The sequence below is a fragment of the Orbilia oligospora genome (genome assembly GCF_000225545.1).
Source record: "Orbilia oligospora ATCC 24927 unplaced genomic scaffold scaffold00169, whole genome shotgun sequence".
Taxonomy (NCBI): Eukaryota; Fungi; Ascomycota; class Orbiliomycetes; order Orbiliales; family Orbiliaceae; genus Orbilia; species Orbilia oligospora.
Genome location: NW_011645726.1, coordinates 273,224 through 297,261, shown reverse-complemented (window position 1 = coordinate 297,261; position 24,038 = coordinate 273,224). Strand labels below are relative to the sequence as shown.

The 24,038-nt window shown below is 45.2% G+C and overlaps 5 protein-coding genes across 5 annotated transcripts; 3 read left to right on the top strand and 2 right to left on the bottom strand.

Annotated features, from left to right (window-relative positions):
- Nucleotides 1–507: 507 nt before the first annotated feature.
- Nucleotides 508–7,216, bottom strand: AOL_s00169g79 (uncharacterized protein; the record flags this gene model as incomplete). The annotated part of the gene is made up of 4 exons (XM_011127436.1): nt 508–2,473; nt 2,551–6,352; nt 6,449–6,929; nt 7,004–7,216. 4 exons carry the CDS (start codon nt 7,214–7,216, stop codon nt 508–510), a joined length of 6,462 nt encoding a protein of 2,153 aa, XP_011125738.1.
- Nucleotides 7,217–8,940: 1,724 nt separating this feature from the next.
- On the top strand, nt 8,941–10,309 carry AOL_s00169g78 (uncharacterized protein; the record flags this gene model as incomplete). Its single annotated transcript, XM_011127435.1, has 3 exons — nt 8,941–8,959; nt 9,206–10,085; nt 10,156–10,309. The coding sequence occupies 3 exons, from the start codon at nt 8,941–8,943 to the stop codon at nt 10,307–10,309; spliced, it is 1,053 nt and encodes a 350-aa protein (XP_011125737.1).
- A 2,396-nt stretch (nt 10,310–12,705) lies between these two features.
- Nucleotides 12,706–16,056, top strand: AOL_s00169g77 (uncharacterized protein; the record flags this gene model as incomplete). The annotated part of the gene is made up of 5 exons (XM_011127434.1): nt 12,706–13,188; nt 13,255–14,103; nt 14,175–15,506; nt 15,562–15,945; nt 16,018–16,056. 5 exons carry the CDS (start codon nt 12,706–12,708, stop codon nt 16,054–16,056), a joined length of 3,087 nt encoding a protein of 1,028 aa, XP_011125736.1.
- Nucleotides 16,057–18,077: 2,021 nt separating this feature from the next.
- On the top strand, nt 18,078–19,059 carry AOL_s00169g76 (uncharacterized protein; the record flags this gene model as incomplete). Its single annotated transcript, XM_011127433.1, has 2 exons — nt 18,078–18,213; nt 18,269–19,059. The coding sequence occupies 2 exons, from the start codon at nt 18,078–18,080 to the stop codon at nt 19,057–19,059; spliced, it is 927 nt and encodes a 308-aa protein (XP_011125735.1).
- Nucleotides 19,060–21,981: 2,922 nt separating this feature from the next.
- AOL_s00169g75 (uncharacterized protein) lies at nt 21,982–23,926 on the bottom strand (the record flags this gene model as incomplete). Its single annotated transcript, XM_011127432.1, has 2 exons — nt 21,982–23,514; nt 23,675–23,926. The coding sequence occupies 2 exons, from the start codon at nt 23,924–23,926 to the stop codon at nt 21,982–21,984; spliced, it is 1,785 nt and encodes a 594-aa protein (XP_011125734.1).
- Nucleotides 23,927–24,038: the final 112 nt, after the last annotated feature.

Here is a 24,038-nt window from a genome sequence, read left to right as displayed (position 1 = left end):
TGTTTCGAGTATTTTACCATGGAAAGCAGATATTTTGGCAATCTGTGCGATTATTAATTGTAGTATCTGGGTTAATTATATGAAAAAGGCGCCTTGAAACAATTTATTTGATAAAAGAGGCATACGATCATATTTTCACAGTCACTTTTACATCAGGCTTACGGCGCCGAATACCCCCTTGATATCTTCTCAGGGCTACCAGTATACGTATAACATGTGAATCCAGCAGATTTTGAATCGATCGAGATTAATTAATCGTCTAAGAGCTCAGTTAAAATTAATTACATTAAGAGTTGAATAGTTTTAAGTAAGAAACGAAATAGCATATAAAATAAAGGAATTTTTTTAGTGAATGTATTGTAGGCCCCTGAAGGCTCAAACCATAACAAATTCAATGCATCCACATCGCCATGCATCCAAACATTATATAGGAAAGAAAAGAGAAAGAAAAAAAATAAATCCCACGTAAACACCAACATTAAATCAAACCATCCACATCTCTTACATTCACGGAGAAAGATACACTTGCACTCTACTCGACCCACCACAGTACTCCGTGACATTACCAACACAGTTCATATTACAATCAGTATCAACCGCTGACACCGTCGCTAAATTTGCATTACTGCAATGACACTCCTTGCCATTCTCGAGACCTGCAAGTGCATACCCCTTACTCTTGCAAGTAGTAACACACTGCGCCGAGGTCATACCGGTGTTATCCGTATAAATATACCCACGAAGAGCACGACCGGTAACTTCCGTCCAGCAAGCATCATACTTCCAGCCTAGGACGTTTTGCGCGATTACTGTAGGGTTCCAGTTGTTATTCCTGTAGATGCTAAGTCTACTAGCGCCACCGCAGATTTCCATTGAATTACCCGCACAAGTTTGGGTACAACCTGTTTGACCTGGTTGTCTATCATAGTTGATCTTATCGGCGCAGAAGCATTGTTTAGATGACTCAAGACCGGCGTATGGCAAGTTGAGGGTTCCAAAACAGTAATCCTGGCACCATTCAATAGTCATACTAGTATCTGTTTTGGTCTTATTGGGGAGAGTCCTGGTATTGACAGAGTCTAGGTAACATCCCAAGTACTCCCATGGGTTAGTGGAAGCGGATGGTTGTTGAGAAATTGTGGTTGTTGAAGAAGTTGTAGACTTCGTGGTAGTTGTGGTAATTGCCGTTGTCGTTATCGTGCTTGTGGTAGTTGACGAAGGTTTACTTGTGGTTACCGTTGTAGTTGTCGTAGAAGAAGTAGTGGGAGGTGTGGTAGAAGGGGTAGTAGAAGGGGTAGTAGAAGGGGTAGTAGAAGGAGTGGTAGAAGGTGTAGTGGAGGGAGTAGTGGAAGGGGTAGTAGAAGGGGTAGTAGAAGGTGTGGTAGAAGGTGTGGTAGAAGGTGTGGTAGAAGGTGTGGTAGAAGGTGTGGTAGAAGGTGTGGTAGAAGGTGTAGTGGAGGGAGTAGTGGAAGGAGTAGTGGAAGGAGTGGTGGAGGGAGTGGTGGAAGGAGTAGTGGAAGGAGTACTACTCGTTGTGGACTTCGAAGTTGTCGTCGTCGTCGTGGCAGTAGACGAAGTAGTACTCAAACTAGGCGTTGTAGACTTCGTGGTAGTGGAACTACTGGTGCTTATAGCTGTCGTACTACTGGTAGTCGAAGGGGTCGTTGACAAAGTACTTGATGTTGTACTACTTGTGGCGCTGGTAGTTGGAGTCAGGGTGCTAGATTGCGTGGTGCTACTTGTCGTAGTACTTATCGTAGTTGTCAGTGTGCTAGACTTAGTCGTCGAAGTTGTCGTGGTGGTGGTAGTGGTAGTAGAGCTACTAGCAGTACCCTTCTTATAAAGCGCCAACCTTGCAGCTCCACCGCAAAGTTCACCCGAGGCCCCACTGCATGGAGTTGCACATTCTGAATCACCTGCGAGGACGCCCGAAAGGATAGCGTCGCCGCACCAGCACTCTCTTCCATCTTCAACGCCGACATACTGTTTGGTTGGCGCACAGAAATCTATACACTTCTCAACGGTCATCTCAGGACCAGGATCGAGACCCCATCCAGCGAGGGCGCGGTCGTTCGTACGATCGGTCCAACATCCCTGATAGGTGAAACTAGCATAAGAAACTACAATTGTGGGAACAGGGATAGATGATGTGGTAGTGGTTGCTGTAGTAGTAGTGGTTGTAGTTGTAGTAGTCGAGCTGGTGGTTGAGAGGGTAGTTGAAACAGTTGTAGAAGTTGAAGTGGCGCTCGAAGAAGTAATGGCAGAGGAACTAGTAGTCGAAGTACTCGTTAAGGAAGTAGCAATGGAAGAGGTAGTAGTCGTAGTCGTAGCAGTAGTCGTCGTAGTCGTCGTAGTTGTTACAGGATCATTAGAAACCTTCTTATAAACTACGAGTCTTGAAGGGCCACCACAAATCTCGTCTGATGCGCCAGTACATGGAGTTGAACACTCTTCAACTACAGCTGCCTGTCCACTAAGTAAAGAATCACCGCACCTATAACTTTGTTAGCCCATCCTGTTGAGAAAGTAATTCCAAGAGCTTTTACATACCAACATTCCCTTCCATCTTCCACACCAACATACTGTTTCGTCGGCGCGCAGAAATCAATACACTTCTCCACTGTCATAGCATCATTGGGGTCAAGTCCCCACCCGGCAAGAGCTCTATCATTCGTCCTATCTGTCCAGCAAGCATAATACTGGAAGTTTCCGCGGGACGGAACGACCGTTGGACCGGCTGGGGCGGATGTTGTCGGCGAAGAAGATGTAGTTGTTGTTGTAGTAGAAGATGTAGTAGAAGATGTAGTAAGCGATGCTGTAGAGGTAGTAGTCAAGGCTGTCGTTGTTGTCGATGTAGTACTTGAAGTCGTGGACGATTTACTTGGAGGCTTGACCATATACATATTGATGCGGTTCGCGCCACCACACAACTGACTCTGATCTCCAGCACATTTGTAGGTACAACCGCTGGAAACTGGTTCCCCAACTCCGACAATCGCGTTACCACAATAGCATTCATTGGCATATTCAGTTCCAAAATACCTGAACCCGAGGTTATTACAATAATTGTAGCACCAAGCCGCGTTATTACTAGTGGAAGTTGTAGATTTGCCAATAAGTGTGCGATTACCAGTGTAGTCTTTGTAACAACCCATGTCAATCCATAAGGATGGCGTGGGTGTAGAGCTGGTGCTTGTGCTGGTAGTCGTAGTACTTGCCGGCTTCGCAGAATAGACGTTTAATCTATTATCACCACCACAGATTTCGTTGGATCCGGTGCAAGTCTTGTAACAATCACCCTCAGCAGCAGAAGCCCCTCCAAGGACATTACCACAGTAACATTCAGAGCCATATTCAACACCAAAGTATTTGAAGCCAGCGCAGAATTGTGAGCATTTCGTAAGACTGTTGTCATCCGTAGCATAATTGCTATCTTGGAGAGAACGGTTTGCAACATCATCGGTCCAGCAGCTCAGGTAGTTCCAACCTGAGATTGGAGATGTCGGTGTAGCTGTTGCTGATGTGGTGCCAGTCCCAACGGTGGTTGACGGTTGGGTGGTGGTAGAGCTAGATGACACCGATGTTCCGTTCCGAAGATATAGAGAAAGTCTAGATCCAGCACCGCAGAAAGAGTACTGATCAGCTGCACACAGCATGTTACAATCTGCAAGAGGTTTCGTAACACCGCCGAGATCGTTTCCGCAGTAGCATTCATTACTATAAGATGTTCCCATCCAAGTGTACCCTTGACAGAAAGTTGCACAGGAAGTGATGTTGATATTGCTGCCCGAAGTGGCCTTGCCCTTCAATGAGCGGTTGGAGGCAGAATCGCTCCAGCAACCGTAGAAACTGAAACCTCCAGCCGCTTGCATAAAACTTGGTGGTCTCGCGTATACACCGTCGAGGAGGTTTGTGACAGGATCATATCTTTGGCTATCGTACCACGCCGTAGCGTATCCTCCATCACCACCACAGGTTTGGTTCGTATCTCCAGGGCATAGAGTAGCGCAGAGAGAGTCTGCACCTTTTAGTGAAGTATCCGGGACAGTATTTCCGCACCAGCATTCGTATGCGTACTCTGATAGAGCAAAAGCGTACCCGGCTGATGCACATTGGCTCTGACATATACCGTTTTCGTTGGTACCCTGGAATGTATACTTGTTTGGGGCAATGCGGCCATTGGTGCCATCCAGATAGCAGCCGAGATATTTGTATCTAGCAGACCCATTATTGAACAATGGTCCAACCTGCTTCGTGATGACAGCACCAGTAAATGCAACTTCGTACGGGCCATTGAACCCTTCACCATCGGTATTTAAAACCCAGTACTCAGTATACAGGGTGGGGTTTTGGTTGATAATTGTTCGCTTGAACGGAGCGAAGGCGACATGCCCCATTCCCGTTTTGCCTGGAGCAATGAATTGATTCTCAGTGAATTCGTCACCGGGGTATATAGCGTAGAGCTCCGGGTTGGATGGAGGTTTGGACTTTGTAATTTGGAGCGGAGAACCTCCAGTATTTGAGATGAGGATAACAGCCGTTTGTACCGTTCCCCCATAGACGCTTCCAAAATCCCAGAACTTATTGTTAGATGTTCCTCCCTCCAAGGTCTGCATCTGGAGCAATCCAATTGGTGCCGTGGATGATGTCCCAGACATAGCAAAAATGGAATATCCAGCTGTGGTGTTAACCGCGACCCAGGTAGAAAAGTCACCGGTATGAGTGGGTTGAAATTTGAGCTCTACAGCAACACTGGTACCGGGAGCGATGGTACTGCCCTCAGCAGGGAAATCGGCTTCAAACCCGTCATTCAGGTACCAAAGGTCCCCAGGAGTGGCCGGTGGCGTGATACGAATCCATTCCGTGCTGTTGTTGATATCATCAACACTATCCTTCGTGTAAACGTAGTTGAGGATAGTCATTGGTTGGGTTCCAATGTTTTTGATGTACATTGAGCTCAAAATACCATCAACCTGCTGCTCGGAGCCCCAGACGACGCCCCCAAAGGAAATTTCGAGCGGTTGTAGTTGGAGGAAGGCAGCCGAAGAGACGATGTTGCCGGCTAAACCGACTGGCTGTTGGCTAGAATAGCCAGCAACCCCGTTGTTCGTCATGATCTGGAGGGAGGAAGTAATACTTCCAGGAATAAACTTTTGACCAGCAGTGGTAAGGTCCAATGTCACCGGGATAGTAACGTTTTGCCCCTTTGCAAGCGAAACTCCAGTAACCGAGCTGTTGCTGGTCTTAAAGTAGAGCCCTGGTACGATACTCAAGCCCTTGAAACTAGTGATAGCGATATTGGCCTGGCACTTGACGTTCAGGGTCTTGGTATTACCAATAACTAGATCACCGAAGTCAAGGTCGGTACAAGTGAGCGGTAGGTTAATAGGTGCCCCCAAGCATGTAATCTTGCCGTTGCTTCCAGCAATGTAAAGTTTCCCGTCACCAAAGGCCGGTCGCTGCCATTTCCCGACGAAGGTGACCGGTGGAAGGTTTAATCTAGTCATCGTCCCGTCAGCATTCGGGATGGCATTCCACGCTCTCAGGCCATTGTCAACATCTGTCAACCAGAGAATACCAGTCCCAGCTCGTCCATTCATTGAAGTGATAGTGGGAATACCCGTTCCTACCCGCCCGGCATTGATTTCCGCCGTCATACCGACTTGCGTGAAAACGGGTTTCCCATTCGAGTCCTTTCCGAAACTGTAGACGACTGTATTATAGCCAGGAGAGGAGGCATATATGTAACCACCTTCTTTGGGATAAGACCCGATACCTCCAAAAATGGAACCACCTGCAGGCGTGAGAGTCTGGAGGACCGCATCACCCCCACCGGATCCCGTTTTATAACCGCCAAGATTATCCGCATTGACAAGATAGATTTTACCGTTCTTTCCTCCAGTAACCCCCATCCTTGTCACGCCCGAAGCGCTGAATGTATTTGGGTCTAAGAGAGTGAAACCTGAGCTTCCAAAGTCCTTATCCGCATTGTCGAGGTTCAAGTATTCGTATGGTTGAAAAAAATCTTGGGGTTTCAGCTTTTTCGTTTGCGCATCAATTTTCAGAGAAACAATACATTCTTCAAGTGTACCAGGTGGGTTTCTTCCATCCCGGGCTCGATCTTTGTTCTCGTGCGCGTGGCCATTGGAGGTCACAACGAAAAATCGATCGCTTCGATCAGATGCAAGGCCCATTCCGGCTTGCCAAATACCGGCACCTCCACCGCCGTCATCTCGCTGATAACCGCCAACAGTAGATTGGGGAATACTATAAGCACCGGAAATAGTTGAAAACAGCGAAACAACACGAGGTGTCGATGGGTCAATCCCAAATATCCACCCAGTATAGTTGTCTAAATCGTATAGACCTCGGATATTAGCGAATGAACCTTTCTATGCATATGTGGGACGAAGTTTTCTACAAGGGGGATCCTAGGAGCTATACTCACACTGGTCACAATGACTTGCCACACCAGCCCACACGATACCATTGATCATAGCCAAACTTGGGCGCTGCATGTGAGTCCCTCCCATAAAGTACTTCTGAGGATCATTGTCCGCCTGAGAACCTTCCACCATCAATGGGAACCCAAATTTATCCGCCAATGTCAAAACATCGAGAGCATAAACCCGGTATCGGCCGTTCAAGACACCGGTAGCTCCATTATCAGAGGTATCCAAATATGACTTTGAAAACATATAAATCGTGTCGGTAGCGGGATCAATTACGGGCGTGCCCATAATACCAATAAAGGGTTGGACGTCACCACAGCCAACATCTTTTTGCGCGAATGGTTTTCCTAATTGACGTTTGGTATATACCGTACCGTTCTTCGCATCGATCACATACACCCAGTTCATAGCAGATGCCGCAATAATGACTTGAATGCCGGTCGAGGGTGGAGTATACACCAAAGGTTTCGCAAAGAACTAATCGCATATATAAAGTAACAGTCAGTGCATGAATGCCGGGAACCCTTGGATAGAATGCCAGCCAAACCTACCAATTCATTGGCCCCACCAATAGTTGATATCTGCCATAAAATACCGAACCCCGGGTCGTTGACGATATCAGGACTGAGGTTATGATTATCAAGATATCCGGACTGTGCAGCGTCACAATCTTGGATCTCATCGGTAGATGCCAATGCATTGGAAAGCTTTGATGAAGCAACCAACGCAAGAGCCGCAGCCTTCAGGATTTGCATAAACCGCATCTTGAAAACAGATTTGCAACGTTTTTGCAGAAAACCTCGATCTAGAAGTATAGATCGTGACTTGAAGATGTAACGAGAGTACTGAAAATTACGCCGAAACCATAAGCTAGTATACTAATGAGAGTAAAAGGCCGATGCCGCAGAAATAATATAAAACGAGAGAGGATGCCGTCGACAAAAGTATGCCGTGTGATATAGCAAATCGTCCAAATCTGCAGAAACAGAAAAGGCGAATAAAAAAGATGATAAAACGAGGTACCAAAAGAGTGTATAGCGCAAATAACAATATGTAAGTGAGTGTATATGCTTAAACAAGCATGAGAGAATCTTAACCGAGTCGCACTCGATTTGTTGAATTCTTCAGCTGAACGGAAGGGATCAGTAAAGACGTGTCAATTCAATAGTCAAAATCGTGAAGAAGAACACTCAAATGCTGGACGTCTGCTGTATTAATCGCCACCAAATAGAATTTACAAATTAGGCCAAGGCTTTGCTATTACTTCACATTCAAATGCAATCCCCTGTTTTAGATCAACGAAAGGACGACGCCTGGATAGTCGGCAAGGCATATGCATGGCTAGATCAGCTCAGGCTCAGTCGACCTATCCAGGAGAAGCGGCTGAACCCATATTCACGCAAAATCTTGTGGAAACCTTCTTTTTGGTGCCGGTCCGCAATGCGCAGCGATAAAATGCGCAAGCTAGGAGAAATGACATTCTAAGGATTTTGTTGTTAGCTCTACCACAGGCTCGATCTCGACCTGTCCAGGGGTGGTCTCTGGGGTGGTGGCCCCGAGCAGCCCCGGATGTTGCCCCCGGGCGGAATAAATTCTGCCGGGTTAAAACGTGGCACCGGAATTGGCAAGGGAAAATTCCACACACAACAACAAGCAATTATCGAGAAGGCGGTTAACCTGGGCCAGCCTTGTGACAGGGACGGGAGGGCAGTCGACTGAAAACTGGGATACTGTCTCACTGAGTAATTTTTCGAAGTACCCCCACATGCATGGCATCCTGAGTCCAGTGGCCTATCACTTGAGGGCTGACTCGCCGTCGGCTCTGGGCTCAACAGCACCGGTCTGAGATGTACGACATTTCACCCTTACATGCGCATGGAGAGATTGCATTGATTCTTCGCGGTCGCACCATTAGCTTTTTGTACATGGAAGAAAGCTAAGTTACCCAATTTCAGACTCGATGGAGGTGATCTTGATATCGACTATTCATGAGTTATATGATATCTACACAATTATCCCTGGTTATAATAAATAACCTCATAGGGATAAACATCGAGTCCACCCACTAGTGTAGTTCGTATCTCGATCTGTTCCTCAATCTTCAACAGTCGGCTAATTTGTATCCATTCCTTCAATTAATCGGTTCAGGGTTTCCAGAAATATCCAGTTTGATTCGACGAACTACGTATCTGGTTCGACTTTCAGAGATATACAGTACTTTTCAAATTCTGGAACCGTTAACACATTATCCACCGTGTTACTCTTCAGTGATTCTTAAAATTTCCATGGCTTCTTCTTCGTTTTCTTCTTCGAATGTTGGAGAGTCGAGTTCGAGTTCGAGTTCGGCTTCTGGTTCAGGCCGACCATACCTCCAACCCGGCACTAGATTCTCGACATCTTCCATTATCTCAGATTATGCATCCTCCCATATTCAACGACAGAAACGACCATTTGTTACATATAAACTAAAAGAAAAATATGAACAGCCATGGCTAGTAGACCCCAGAGTATGATCCTCGACACCCGAGATTTCGTTGAAAAAAAAGCTTCTAACCGCATATATATTATACAGCTAAAATCTAGGAAACGAACGAATAATGTAATTATCTATACACTATCGTGTATCGGTTTGGCTGCTGCGGCCGTGTATTGCTGGACGGGAACGCGACAGTTTCCAAAGCGGGAGGTATTTCATACGGACCATTAAACAACATTTATTAGTTCGAGCTAACCCCATTACCAGTACTGTATAGTGCTCGATGACGACTTCACATCAGGAATTGATCCTTCCGTGTGGAATTATGAGATCCAGTTAGATGGTTATGGCAATGGTCATTTTGACTGGACAACATCCGACCCCACGAACGCATACACAGATAAAAATGGCCTCCATATAGTTCCGACATTAACAAATGAAACGACTACAATCACGAACGACCAGATCCTCAATGGATACACATTGAACTTAACGACAACAAAAACGTGTACTTCCCAGCAGATCTCCGCGTGCGGAATACGCTCCAATTCGACAACTGGAAAAATGATTAATCCAGTCCGTTCCGCACGCTTGACAACGAAGGGCAAAAGGGGAATCGCCTTTGGAAAAATGGAGATTGTGGCGAAGCTACCAAGGGGAGATTGGCTCTGGCCAGCTATCTGGATGATGCCGGCGCATTCGGTTTATGGGACATGGCCTGCATCTGGAGAAATCGATATTGTGGAATCTCGCGGGAACAATTACGATTTTCCTCAGGGAGGCAGAGATCATTTCGGAAGTGCGCTCCATTGGGGCCCGTACCCCGGAGTTGATGCATATTGGAGAACAATGGGACAAACGACGTTGAAGCGTTCGGACTTTTCGAAAGAATTCTATACTTTCGGCCTTGAATGGACTGAGGACTACATAGTTACATATGTCAACAATAGAATCCACCAAGTCATGTACATCCCATTTACGAAAGGAGGGTTCTGGCAACGTGGGGAGTTTATTAAGTATAATGCGACAGAAGAAAGCAACCCTTGGAGACCGGTGGAGGAAGGCGGTAAAACACACCACATTAAAGCCGCTCCATTCGATCAAGAGTTCTACTTGTTACTAAACGTAGCGGTTGGAGGAACCAATGGCTATTTCAAGTAAGTCCTTAGCTTATATCTTGATTTCCACGAAACTATAGATACAGCCGAGCCTAACGAGAAACTACAGAGATTCAACCCTTAAACCATGGGTAGATGGTAGCGGGCGGGAGATGAGAGATTTCTGGAATGCAGTTAACCAATGGCATCCTACTTGGGGCTCAGCCGATGAAAGGGGCATGACCGTCAAGAGCGTCAAAATGTGGCAAGAAGGGAAATGCTAAACATAGGGCCCCCTACTCTATCAACCGTTGATCATATTAGAAAAAGTTCAGCAGCCATTATTCGACGCGGACTTTATTCCCAGTCATACTCCCACAGGAGAGACAGCACAAATAATTTGTTTCACTTTTGCTTAGTAGATACATGTACACACACGGGAACGCATTTACAGGAGTTACATTCGGATGGATAAAAATGTACCTTAATATCCTCAGCCCCATATATGATTCGCATGATTCATAATATATTAATACGTACTATATAAACCTTAGTATGTACTTAACTATATATATATAATAATATCTTGGAGTTTTTTCAATTCGGGCGAATAGCCGAGCCACGTATAAAATCGCTATCGGATTATAGTTGGCTATGCAAGAAAATGCAGGACTCCAATTAGCCAATTAACCAAGGGGAATTAGAGAGATACCCGCCGGCACTCAGATCATTGCGTGGCCGTTGGGTCAGATCCATTCATATTGCGGCTGGCCCTGAATACTTTTTTCGACCCTATGAGGTTCCAGCACTTTTGCAGCTTAAGTCAGGGCCGAACCCAGCTTACCATAAGAACATACGATCAATATCAATTCTTTGAGCCTCGGACGCGGAGACCGGCCCAGATCAGTCCACCCAAAATTTTTCTCGTACGTCAAAGTTACTGTTATCTCGCACACAGGAGATCGGGTGGTGTTTGCGTTGCATGTTGATAAGCTCCTGCAGCCACGCGCATCAGCCAGCGGGTTTTTCTGAGCTCCTGTAGGTACGTGCATGAAAATGTAACCAACGTGATATGGAATGACAGCTGAGTGGCGTTTTATTCGTGTTCGGCGTTAACTTGGGGCCTTTCATTTAATATGAGATGCGAAGAAGAGCAAGTGTGCACTCAACTTCCACCTAATATGATATGTGCTGTGCCAACGGTCTTAAGCTTTATGCGGCCCTACATGCACGTATGTACATGTACATGTACATCGAACCACCAGAGTTTCCCGACTTGCCGATAGCCCCTGCTGATGCCTATAAAACACGAAAAGAAGAAAAGCAGTCGTGCGGCTGAAGCGAAATACGGATCTCCTATCCGAGGCCTTTTTCTCTCTCTCAGGATTATAATTCTCGGGAAGACTGAGCAAATCTCATACACCACGAACCGATCGTGGTATACACCCAGAAATCATATTATCTGAAATTAAACTTGACCATTATACAGCGGTCGTCTAAGGGTGATTCGGACCCGGGAATTGGAAGGGACAGTAATCAGTACGTCCTAGCCTGGGTTGCAAGACCATCTAATTCACAGTCGGCTCGAGACATATGAAGACTTTTTTAACTTTTGTGCTAGAGTTCCCGTGAATCTGGTTCTACATTTGGCAGCCGTGGCCGAAGATTAATATTAGCTCGAAAACGCCCAAGTTGAACAAACCAGCCAGCTCCAGCGCTCTCAGTATCAGCATGATTATATGCAAAGGTTTACACCACGATTGATGTTTGAATACATCTCTTCAACAGCGATGAATTCTTATTTTTATATCGGATCAGTTTGTCATGACTCTACTGACATACCGAGACGTCATGTCTCCGAATGGGCGTCAAAGCCAAGGAAAATGGCAGATTCTTGGTACTGAGCCAAGTCTTTCCCCTGGCCTTCTCTTGCATCCAACCGGTATTGGCAACGCTTGAAATGAACCCCTGCACGATGGAAAATTCCGAGGGCCCCGGGAATTGAAAAAGCAACATGGACGCTAACACTCGGGGAAAGGAACTTCAGACAACATTCGACAAGTGAGGGAGATATAGTGCTTTGACGGTACCATATGGTATATACAGGTATGATATTTTTCAGGCAGGCAGGGAAATTTTTGGACGTAAAGGCCCTGAAAATAGCACGACAAAGGATCGAGTTGTGTAAACAATGGGCATTGGATATATCGACCCCGGAGTGCTTTGATTCCGGTACCATAGTATTTCTCGAAATATCCCTCTCCTCCTGCATGAGGGTCTCGAGACCCCCCCACTGGGAGTTTTATTACATTTGAGACTGGGATGGGATGTTGACTTTTCGAGGACCTTGAACCCCTCTCTGCCAGTTGATAATTCCTTCCTGGCCACCTGTGTCGATGGCCTGGTGATTTGCAACTCTGCGTATTGTCGCGATCGCAAACTCTCACTCTTTTAGTTTTTTTCTTTCGTTACCACGTTTTCATGATAGCTTTGAGATCCTTGTAGCCCCATGCTCTAGTCACTCGTTTATCTCTTTTTTTTCTATTCTAGTCATTCTTTAGCTTTTACCCTGGTTCGTCTCGGAGTATATACGCAAGCTTTTTACAATATTGTCGGAATCTTAATATTCATATCTGCGGACCTGTCACTTCTTTTTTTTTTTTTTTGATATTCCTTCAAGATGCCGAATCTATCTAAACGCCAGATCCCGTCGGAACTACGAGTCGATATGGCAAACCAACTTAATGTCCGCCGTGGGCTTTCTGAACGTGCTTTATCAAAATCTCCAGCACTACCTCTACCAAGCAGCGCTCTTCCTTCGCCATCATGGCTAGAAAGTTCATCAAACCGATCGTCGTTCAAACAAGCATCAACATCAACTATATACGGACACGGGAAATCAAGTGTCTCGTCGCACACTGTCGCCTCAAGGCTATCTGTTCAATCACGACAGTCGACGTTTTCAAAGAGAGAGCAAGTCGCATGGGATACGATATCAATGCATGAGGGAGTTCCGGATTCTGATATATCGACACCTCTACCCTCAATTATGGCAGGAGATCGCGGTGCTCTGTCACCAGCTCTACGAGATATTAGTGATGGATCCTCCGTCAGTGATGTATCGTCAGGCGCACAAACGGAAAAGGCTATGAGTACCTTTTTGGTATGTTGGCTATATGAACACTATTATAATTATGTCTAAGTTGCTAACGGTTTTGGAATGGTGTAGATGTCACAGTATCTCTTCCAACGTTTCCAGCGCAAAGGTCTTATCCCGAACAGTAATTCGCTAGGATCATACTCGGACTGTGGTCTTCTAGTCCGTCGAGATACAGGCAGTTACATTTCGCAACCTATGTCAATATCTCCCTCCCTTCTTAACGCCGTGGCCAACCTCGACGTTTATGTTGCATTTACCATGAGGTCATACATAACGGAACCGATCTTCAAAGCACTTCCACAAGACTTGAGAGAACTGGAACTGAGAAAAGGTGGTGATAAATATCAAGTTGTGGATAGTCTTGAAGAAATCGCACAGGCATCGCCTAGGGATATTAGTAGGTTTCAGTATATATGCTTCGTTCGGGAGGAACGGGTTGTTTTGCTCTGGCATGATTCAATCAAAGAAATAGTCGACCATGCTGCGAGAGTTGAAGAAGTATTTTTGTCTCAAATCTTGAATATCAATGTCGCATCGCCCATGTCAGAGTCGATTCCTTCGACCCCGATGAACGAGAAAACGTTTAATACTCTCTACGAGGCACCTGAAAAGACGATAGAAAAGATGGCTTATCATAAAAACCTTCAAGGGGACGAGGATGAGAAGAAGCCGACCGCAGAAGTCGAAGTCAGAGAAGTTTCACCGTATGATGTTGAGCGCGGAACCCTTTGTGGCGAGTCTCTCGCAAGGGTGTCTTATCCATACACCTCGATATACCTTGGGATAGCAATGGCAGCTGTAGCAGTGCTAGTTCTCGGTCAACTGGTTAGAGTCTTGCTCATGGAGACCCTGGCGGATCAGTACTATATTCGGTTCGCACTCGTCGCAGCGATCCCAATTTTGCTCCCGTTAACTTGGGTAGGTTGGCTCATTTTCTGATAATTAAAAAGAGAATTAATACTAACCATCAGCTACCTGCCGGATATCAGTTTTTCGCAGGTACTTTCATTATTTTTATTGCACAGACAATCGGTCCGATTGGTGGACTGCGGGAGAACAGCCGATTCTACTCTGCTCGCCCGCCAAACGTCCAACAGGCTACTAAAGTAGGCTTCAAACCACCACATATCACTATACAAATGCCTGTGTATAAGGAATCGCTTAGTGTTGTTATCAAACCTACCGTCGATTCCCTGAAGCAAGCTATCTCGCAATACGAGCTGCAAGGTGGCTCCGCATCGATTTTTATCAACGACGACGGTCTACAGACGATGCCAGTTGACGACGCAAGGAAACGCATCGATTACTACAGGAATAACAATATCGGCTGGGTAGCCCGGCCGCGTAATGGCCACAATGGTTTCGTTCGTGGCGGAAAATTTAAGAAGGCCTCGAACATGAACTTTGCTTTGGGATTGTCGCTGACTACTGAAGATAAACTGATGGAACTCGTCAGGGAGAAGTACGGATCCAAAGCTGTTCTCAGTGGCCGTGAAGAACAGGATCTATACTCTCAGGCTATGTCCATGGCGATTAAAGAAAATGGCTGGGCGTGGGCTGGAGGAAATATTCGTATCGGTGAACATCTACTGATCGTGGATTCAGATACACGGGTGCCTAAAAACTGCCTCATGTATGGAGCTGCAGAACTGTACTTGAGTCCAGAGGTTGCTATCCTTCAACACTCTTCTGGGGTCATGAACGTTACGAAATCCTTTTTCGAAAACGGGATGCAATTTTTTACTGATTTGGTATACTACGCTATCCGTTTCTGCTGTGGGAGCGGAGAGCCTGCGCCGTTTGTCGGCCACAACGCTTTTATTCGCTGGCAGGCACTGCAAAGTGTGGTATTTCGAGACAGAGATGGCCGGGACAAATGGTGGAGTGAAAGTCATGTCTCTGAAGACTTCGATCTTTCGTTCAGACTACAAGTGACCGGAAACGTCACGAGGTTAGCTGCATATCATACAGGCGAGGATGCCTTCCAAGAAGGTGTTTCCCTTACTGTTTACGACGAACTCTCACGATGGAAGAAATACGCCTACGGCTCAACCGAAATAATCTTTAATCCATTCATATACTGGTTTACAAGAGGCCCGATTGCGAAGGGGTTTAGAGAATATATGGGGACTGGCTATATCTCTATGGCCTCGAAATTCCATGTTACTGCCTACCTCTTTTCTTATCATGCTATGGCTTCCTCGCTACCACTTACCATCTTGAACTATATTCTCGTCGGTTGGTTCAAAGGCGACTTCGATCAATTTTTCATTCAGTCATGGCAAACATTTATGGCGACGGTGTTTGTATTCAATATTGTGGTAAGTTCGCCTTCGAAATTCCCGCCATGGATATAATGCTAACTTTATTTCTCAGGGCAACGTCGCACTTGCAGTTCTCCGGTACCGTCTCAGTGAAAAACCCTTCTTCTATTCTCTTTTCGAAAATCTGAAATGGGCACCTTTCCTCATCATATTCTTTGGTGGCCTTTCTTTCCATCTGAGCACCATTATTTTGAGTTACTTACTCTCAATCCCGGTTGCAGACTGGGCAGGAACACAGAAAGAAGCAGAAAATAGTAACTTCTTCAAGGAATCTGGCAAGATTGTTCGAAGTTTCAAATGGATGTATTTGGTGATGTTTGCCTTGACTGGTGGAATGATATATTTGGGCACGGCAGCACCAAGAGAATGGTCTATTAGGGACTACACTGCTATTACACCGTTGTCTTTCAATATAGTCTGCCATTGTTTATTGCCGGTAAGTTAACTAATCCACAATTTTAGCTCTAGTCAGAGTGTGAAGCATGCTAACGGCTAATTTTTCTCATAGTTGGTTCTTAATCCCGATCTGACCAAGGTCCAATTTTAAAACTCTAATTTCTCTATAATCTTTTATTCTGTAATAATTTTTGTTATGAAGATATTTTTCGCATTATTTAACTCTTAGGGTGGCTTAGTTTTGGGTAACATTATATTTTGTCTATTAGATATGGTTTTGTTTTTTTCTGCGACGGAGTCTTTCACGATATATATCGCTTTCTTCATTGATGCTACACAATTAGATATTTAATTTTAGAGTCTATCAATAATATACGTTGGAAATAAAATTTCCCTGGGTATGCAACCACTATGAAGATTGAACAAATCCAGTAGCCCGATATGGGAAAACTTTTTGGATTTCCTGATATCACAATTGTGTGAAACCTACAAATAATAGCTGACACAGTTATTTTAACGCTTCGGGAACAACTAATCCCCCCCTAAAAAGCGCAGACATGTAAGAGATAGCTTCGGTAACTACCTAGTACGCGGGAGGCTTCTCTAGTCCAGCGTTGACATATTTGGCAGACGCCTAATCCGGACCAACACGGACATATAAAAACAACATCACGAATATGCAAATCTTACTCTTCCTTTCAAAAAGCGATATTAAAGCGCCTATCTTTCAATTTTCATTATTCTTGGTGTACACCTATCTAAAGTGTAACTCTTTGAGCCCCTCCGTGAGCCGTGTATGGACCCGAGGGTAAATCGGCCTCTCCGATTGACGAGCTGAACTCTTCACTATCCTAAATTGATACCTGTTTGCCCGAGCCCCCATTGCAACAAGGGGAAGCTTTGCCGACGACCATATTATACCCTGGTCAAAAGTTTATTAATCTTTTTGCCAACCCGCATTTAGATCGAGACGCTATATGCTATGTACTAAAGTGCATATGTACATGGCCTGAACTCATATGTCAGCGGACCCCGCCTAACATGCAATTTTCTCCTGCATACATGCGAAAGCAAATTTCTTAAGCGTCCACAATCTCGATAGCTGTGACGTGGGTGTGGATCTTCCAGCTATTCCTGAGTGCGAAAGTATTACATTTGCATGATGATATTAATTAAATATCGTAAAATAGGTCCGAGACATTGACCCGGTTAACGGGGTTCGAGACAGGATCTATGCGTCCAACCCTTTGACGATTCGCCCGTGCCGGCGTCGTCTATTATACCGCACATTGGCAAACCGAGAGACAAAAAGCGTTCACATTATTAACTCAACGTAGCTAGATTGAAAGGAGTTCTTCCGTCAGCAATGTGGCTTGCAAACTTGGGCGCCAGAGAGACAAGGTTGCCTCATTCACTCCCATATCAATTGATCAAGCTGGAACCTGTCATGAATTGTGAGAAGCTCTGCCGCCTCGAGCTCAATATCCTGATCTAAATCCCTATGCCAAGAAAGCCTCATTCTTTAGTATATACGCGCTATGCCCTCATTCAGTTGTTTAGACCGTGGAATTAGCTGTCACGGCTGATTACCCTACCAGGAAATGACGCACACCTGCCAGCCACGCAGGAGACAGAGAGTTGTTCAGCTGCTGCAGCTTTGATTGAGAGGAGCCATAATGATGTCGGCGAAGAGAAAGTGACAAAGGCGTGCATGGACTTAGAATGTGGAGGCTGGTCAATGGACTCAGCTGCAATATCAAATCGAGGTTCTCAATCGCATTCGCTGCTAACAGCTGTCATAATCTGCTAGAATGTTCTTGGTTAGAACGCATTAACCCACGTTCACGATCACGATCCTACGTGTGGTCTAAACGAAGCACGGCTGAAGCCCTGCCACCGATTTCTTCGTCTTAACTCACCGGATATTGACAGCGGATACCGAGTATAATAGGAAGGATTGCCACCAAACCGGCATAGCTCCTCCTTGATACTTCCCATTATCCTCTCAAGCCAAAAGCCCTCACAGAAATCCTTTCATCTGATCTCCACGTCAGTCACAAAAGGTTACGCAACCGCCATCGTATCACAATTTGTCCATCATTTTCATACCTCTGTGAAACCTAGTTTTTTACTACCCTAAAGAAGTGATTGAAGATTTCAGTATCATTCATCATGAAGGTTTCTATTATTGCAGCTGCTACAGCACTTCTCGCATTGGCCTCTGCGGCTCCTACTCCGCAGGATTTTGACGGCGAATTCATTGATTCCATTCCAGCCCCTACCGCTCAGGGTGCCCCCGCCGGTGCAAGTAAGTAAAATCTTTCGCTGAATATTTCCGAAAACTTTTACTAACCTTTCAATAGCCAAGTCTGGCCCTGATGTCGATGTCGACGCTCTTGTCGAATCCACTGTTTCTGACATCTCGAAGCGTGGGGCTATCAGCAAGCGTGGTGTCGCCTCTGACAACTTCGTCAAGGTTTTCGACAACTGGACTGGTTCTACCCAGACCGGTGGTTACTTGACATTCAAGCTTCTCCCCTCGTACGATGTTGACCTTTGCGCTACCAAGTGTCTTGCAAACACTGGTTGTGTCTTCTTCAACATCTATGATGAAACCAACCCCGCTGGTCTCCTTCACAAGTGTGCTTTGTACTCCATGCCCTCTACCAAGGGTGCAGCAACAAATTTTGGAGGCCAAGACCACGGTGGTGTCATCAGCGTGAAGTCCCTTTCTGCTGGTTACAAGAAGAAAGCACTCCAGGAAGACGTCCCCGGATATCATTATGAATGTTTCGGCGACGCTTCCATCAACGCTCCTCAACCAGGCCCAGTTGATCCATACATGGGCGTTTCCTTCACCACAACCTCCCCAAGCGTCTGCGCTGCCGCTTGCGACTCAAAGACCGCTTATAATCTCAAGCAAGCACCTCTAAATGGTACCTACCGTGCATGCAATTTCTTCGATTTCTATAACGTCTACAGAGATGGTATTCCATACCAGACCGCTTGCACTTTCTATCTCATCTCGTATGATGCCAGCTTTGCAACCAACTTTGGACAGAAGCGAAATGGTTATCAGTACAGCATTGGAGAGAGCTGCGGTTATACCAGAGATGTCCTAATCGGTGTTGATGGCATCGCTACTAAGGTATAAGGTTATAATTGCCTGAGGATCCGGAAGAGGGGGGTGACGAGATTAGTAGTTATTTCATTTGTTTAATTGTACGAATTAATGTTGAAAGATGAATATTTTGATAAGAGATGGGAATATGTTAGGATACTTGTATTCTTAGCTTACCACTACGATAATTTAATGCCATAACTAGTTCTCTAAAATACTTGATTGCCGATAGTTTGGTTGTAAGTTGTGCAAAGATTGACTGCATCAATCGACAAGGTATGCGTAGGTATATAGAGCTTTAATTGAGATATCAACGGTGTTACACAACAAGGTTGAAGGATTATATTAAGGCTGCGTCGCAACATCCGGAACTGGGCGGATCTACTGCCGCACTACCTACCTAGGTAATCAGGACCATAGACGGTTTTCAGAACAAGCATTGGAGCGAAACATTTTTTTTCTTCTAATGTTGCAGCGAGAACCTGGTATTCATTCTTTACCAGCGCGAACCTAAAATGTTTATTTTTCATTCTATTTTTTCTAGCTTCAATGCCAATTTCATAGTATTTTTCTGAGACAGCCAGCTCGCCTCGATTGAAAGGGTTATTTCAAAAATTCCAAAAAGATATTTCTCTACTTTTTCCCTATTTTTGGTACCGTCCCCCGGATAACACGGCAGAGATCTCGAGAACGTGAGAAAAAAGAGTTTTTCCATGGTTCCTAGCTTTTTTTCCATTGGAAATATCGTAGCCCTACAAGCTACAGGGAATTGGAACATATACCAAGATACGAACAGAAAGAAAGAAAACCCCCATGCAACCCAAAGTTTTCCCATTCGCTATTTCTTTTTTCGTGCGACGTGTCCCTGTGTGCGAAAAGCGGCAGAAATACCTAAGTATCGGTACATATGTACAGGCATATAATGCCTCTTAGCTCGGGATTTATAATATATGACGAGAAAAGTCAATTTTCCGCGCTAATCTAGAACATAGATACTTGTTGTATGTACTATACCCTCGATATGAACCCCAGCGCATAAAAAAACTCTGTTAAGATTTCGATGGATTTTGGATCCTGAAATCGGGGGGTCGAATTGGGGTGGTTCTGGCCACGATTCGATTCGGACTTAGGTCCGGGAGCCGGTTCAGCCCAGCTATCAGTAGCTCTCCTTGTCACTATATTCGATACCAATATAGCACCTACAGCAAACAACTGCACTCGCGTCGCACTCGGGATTTTGAGTTGGAATATACTTTTCCAACAATTGCGAGGGCTGCGAAAAAGAACCACAATTGACAGGGCTTGGCCGCGTAATGCCAATTTTATTCCGTATCTTCAACGAGTCGGAGACCTTGCCCGCACACCACCTCCGGCCGTTGATGGGCTATTTAAACCGCCATTGCTGAAGCCCCAACTACACGCTAATGTCGGCGCGAGGGCACAAGGAGAAAAGTGGGCGTCATTGATTCCGACCCGCGATAGGGAATATTCCGGGCTTGGCATTTTGCAGACCCCGTGCTCCGTGACTCTATCCCCGGGAAGCCCAGAGCCCGCTACAGCTTGCTTCTGCGCTAGTAAGGTTGTGGACGAATTCTGGCTTGGCAAAAAGCTTGATTCATTCCACGTGTTAGAAATTTCTCCTGATTAAAAAACTCTTTTTTAGAACCAGCCTGGATTTTTTACCCGCCCTGGAAGAATTAATTGCGCATTGTGCTTTGACGGGGATTCGTCAGCTATCAGTGATTTGTTGTCGACTAATCAGGAAGACTTGCTAGTGGGAGCCCTATGTCGTTTAAATTTGGGTGAACTACTATCGCGTCGACGCCACTGACTCTGCGGCGTGTTTTATGATCGTGAACTTATATTTTCTGATAGACTTTGTTAAACCCCTTTTTCTTCGCGTTCGGCGACACTATTACCCGCCTGTCATCTGCCGGTGTATTTTGTCATGTCGAAGGATGCCCAATCCCGGATTTCCCATGTAGCCAGTCAAAGTCAGCCTATTCGCTCTTATCTATAGCCGGACAAAATCAGCACGGCTGCCACACTACTGTGTGCAGCCCCCCACCCGTGGTATTTGGTTTCAGTGGGTCATGAATGCCTCGGGTTGAATGCAAGATGGCCATACAGCCTAGTAAGCGGTTCAGAAAAGTCGCACATCTCACTTGTCTTGCCAGCAATAACAATTTCTCTTGAGGAAAGATGTTGTATTCTCGGGAAACCCGAGAGTTTTCTGGGATAGACTATCCGTCCTGACTTTTGTAAAGAAGTTAAATTGTCTTAACAAATGTCTAATAAAATAGTTTTTGTATTAAGAAGATGGTCCCAAGGGTTTTTTTAATTCAAAGCCGGGATCTTTGACCCGTCAACCTGGGACGATATTGAATCCATGGACGTAAACCTTGAAGCTTACCTTCATGGCCCCTATTATTATCGCAATAGGTGACGTAAAACCTTTGGTTACTGTCGATTCACTCGGTCCGAACTCCACCTGGGTAAGTTGCAATTGACCAATCACAGGCCTCGAAGGATGCAACAAATTCAACACACTTCATGTTGAGATACTTCTTGAACGGTTGCTGACTCCATATTCATTATGGTCCGTAACTTTTAATCGTCTGCTATTACCTGGGCAGGTTGTAAAATAAAAATTTAGGCTAGGCGAGGTCTGGAGGAGACTACCTAGATGCTGAGGAAATTTCGTCATTAGCTCGCCTATGCAGGAGTCCTTGGTTATTAACGGACCCTATATGGCTATATATAGAGGCCTGATGAATAATTGTGATGCGATAGAGTTGAAGCTGAGCCAATTGAGTGTCTTTTGCAGATATAAGAGTGGTTAATTTATTGAGGAAATCCACGGTGCTCATTAGAATTTTATTTAGTCCGCAGATCTGAATTCTGAATGCAACCCTTGTACCAGATATTTGACGAATAGATAAAGTAAAAAACCCATTAGCCCACCGTCATCCCCATATAACTCTCCGCTTCTTCTTCTCCGTCTTCATCTACCCTTCTCCTCATCTCTCGTACAATATCCAAAACCCCTGTGACACTTCCCCTAACCTCCCTCTCAAACATTCTGTTAATCAGACCTTGTATCCCAGCATTTAACCCCGATGTACCCTGCTGCTGCCCCTCCGAAACCTTCGGCCTTTTCTTCGCCCTCTTTTTCGCACTCTTACTCATCCCCTTTGGATGGTATGTAATCGCATAGATAGCCATGAACCGATTCACATTAATAATATCCAATAATGACTGAAAAACTTTGAGCTTTTCGAATGTACTCTTATCGATCGTTTCCGGTATCTCAACTCCGTCGTTCGGTAGATTCGTAACAGTTTGTAGAAGATAAAGACTCCATATTCCCGCCATGAACTGTGATAGCAGATGAGCTCGCGGCCAAGTCCAGTGTACCGCTGTCGCTGTCGGTAGTGACTCTTCGTGTCCGGGAGACTTAGTAACCGCAGCTAACAGAGCGATTAAATCTTTATCCGTGATATCAATATTCTTCTCCAAATACCCCCTCACAATCTCCAAAATGACCCCAACAACTAATCCATTTAGTCCCTCTCCAAATTCTCCTCCGAGGATCAAGCCTTCATCTTCTTTTTCCAATGTTAGGAAACTTCTGTTAACAGCTTCTCCTTTCCTGTGAACCTCGACTACCACCGCGTTCATTCCGAATAATATTTGGTACGCAAGCTTTCTCGTCTCTCTTCCCACACTCCACACTGAAGATTTCGTAACATCTTCCAGTAGTACAGGTAGATATACCTCCGCCTCTTTACCACTCTCCCTAACCGGTGGATGACACAGCCCCCTAAACCTCGGAGAAGCATAAACCACTTCTGCAGCTCTCGAATCCAATATCCCCCCCAAACTTTCATCGCCAAACCTTTGAACATCAGGTAACAAATACTGCTCCCTAAACTCCCCTCCAACTTTAACACCCCCCAACCCATCCCCTTTCCCGCTGGTAACAACTTTAGATATTCTAAAAACCTCTTTTATCACTAAACACCACGCGAACTTCATTATCCTCATTGCTGGTTCTTCTCCTCTATTGTCGTTGCTACTACCACCCCCAAGTTTCCGTTCAATATCCCATGGTGACCAAAGTAATACCTTCACTTTCGACCCTTCATCAGGTGTATATTCGAAATGAACATCATCCAATATCGCAACCCTACTATACTGCGAATGAGGGTATACAACCAAATCCGAATCCCCCGTAAACACCACACTAATCCTTCCCTCGCCACCAGTACCAACACCGGCGACAGCAGTAGCAGCGGCAGCAGCGGCACAAAAAGCATCAGCCTCCCCCGCCACAGTCTTCAAAACTCTTCCAAACCTCTCATGTCTTCTAACAGCCGTCGAAAAAGCAGCAATAATAAACGGAGGTGAAGGATTCCAACCACCCTTTGTGAGATCAATAACTGACGGTGAAAGCGTTCGAAGACGTGAGAGACATGCGATTGTAGTCTGTATACGAGATATTCTAGTAGTTGTTTTATAAGATGGTAGGTGGCCGTCTATGAATATATTTGTACTTCGATAGTAGATTTTAAAAGTTAGCGTTTATACTATCTACAAGGTAATATGGCTGTGGGAAACGGCGGCATATATACATTTCAAAACCAACCTCCAATTTTTCCAACCAGTTTATCACAATCTTTTGATAAGCTGTATAATCGAATCCAAGAACGCTAGGTATTCTCTCCTCTTTACTTAACGATTTAACATATCGATTGAAGATGTGGTGGGCGAGTGCAGACCCGTCTATGACGGCTGCGGGACGGGAAGGATCATCTCCGGAACTCGAGTTTTTCGGGAAAACTTTCGACTTCGGCTTTTCGATCCTCTCGAGATTTTGGAGAAGCTGAGGGATTCCCATTCCATCCGTATTATTTCTCGTCTTTGAAGCTGACCAGAAAATTTTGAGAGCGAATTTTTGAATGGGAAAAAAATAGAAGGGAACAAATGCAACATCGACAACGCATAAACCA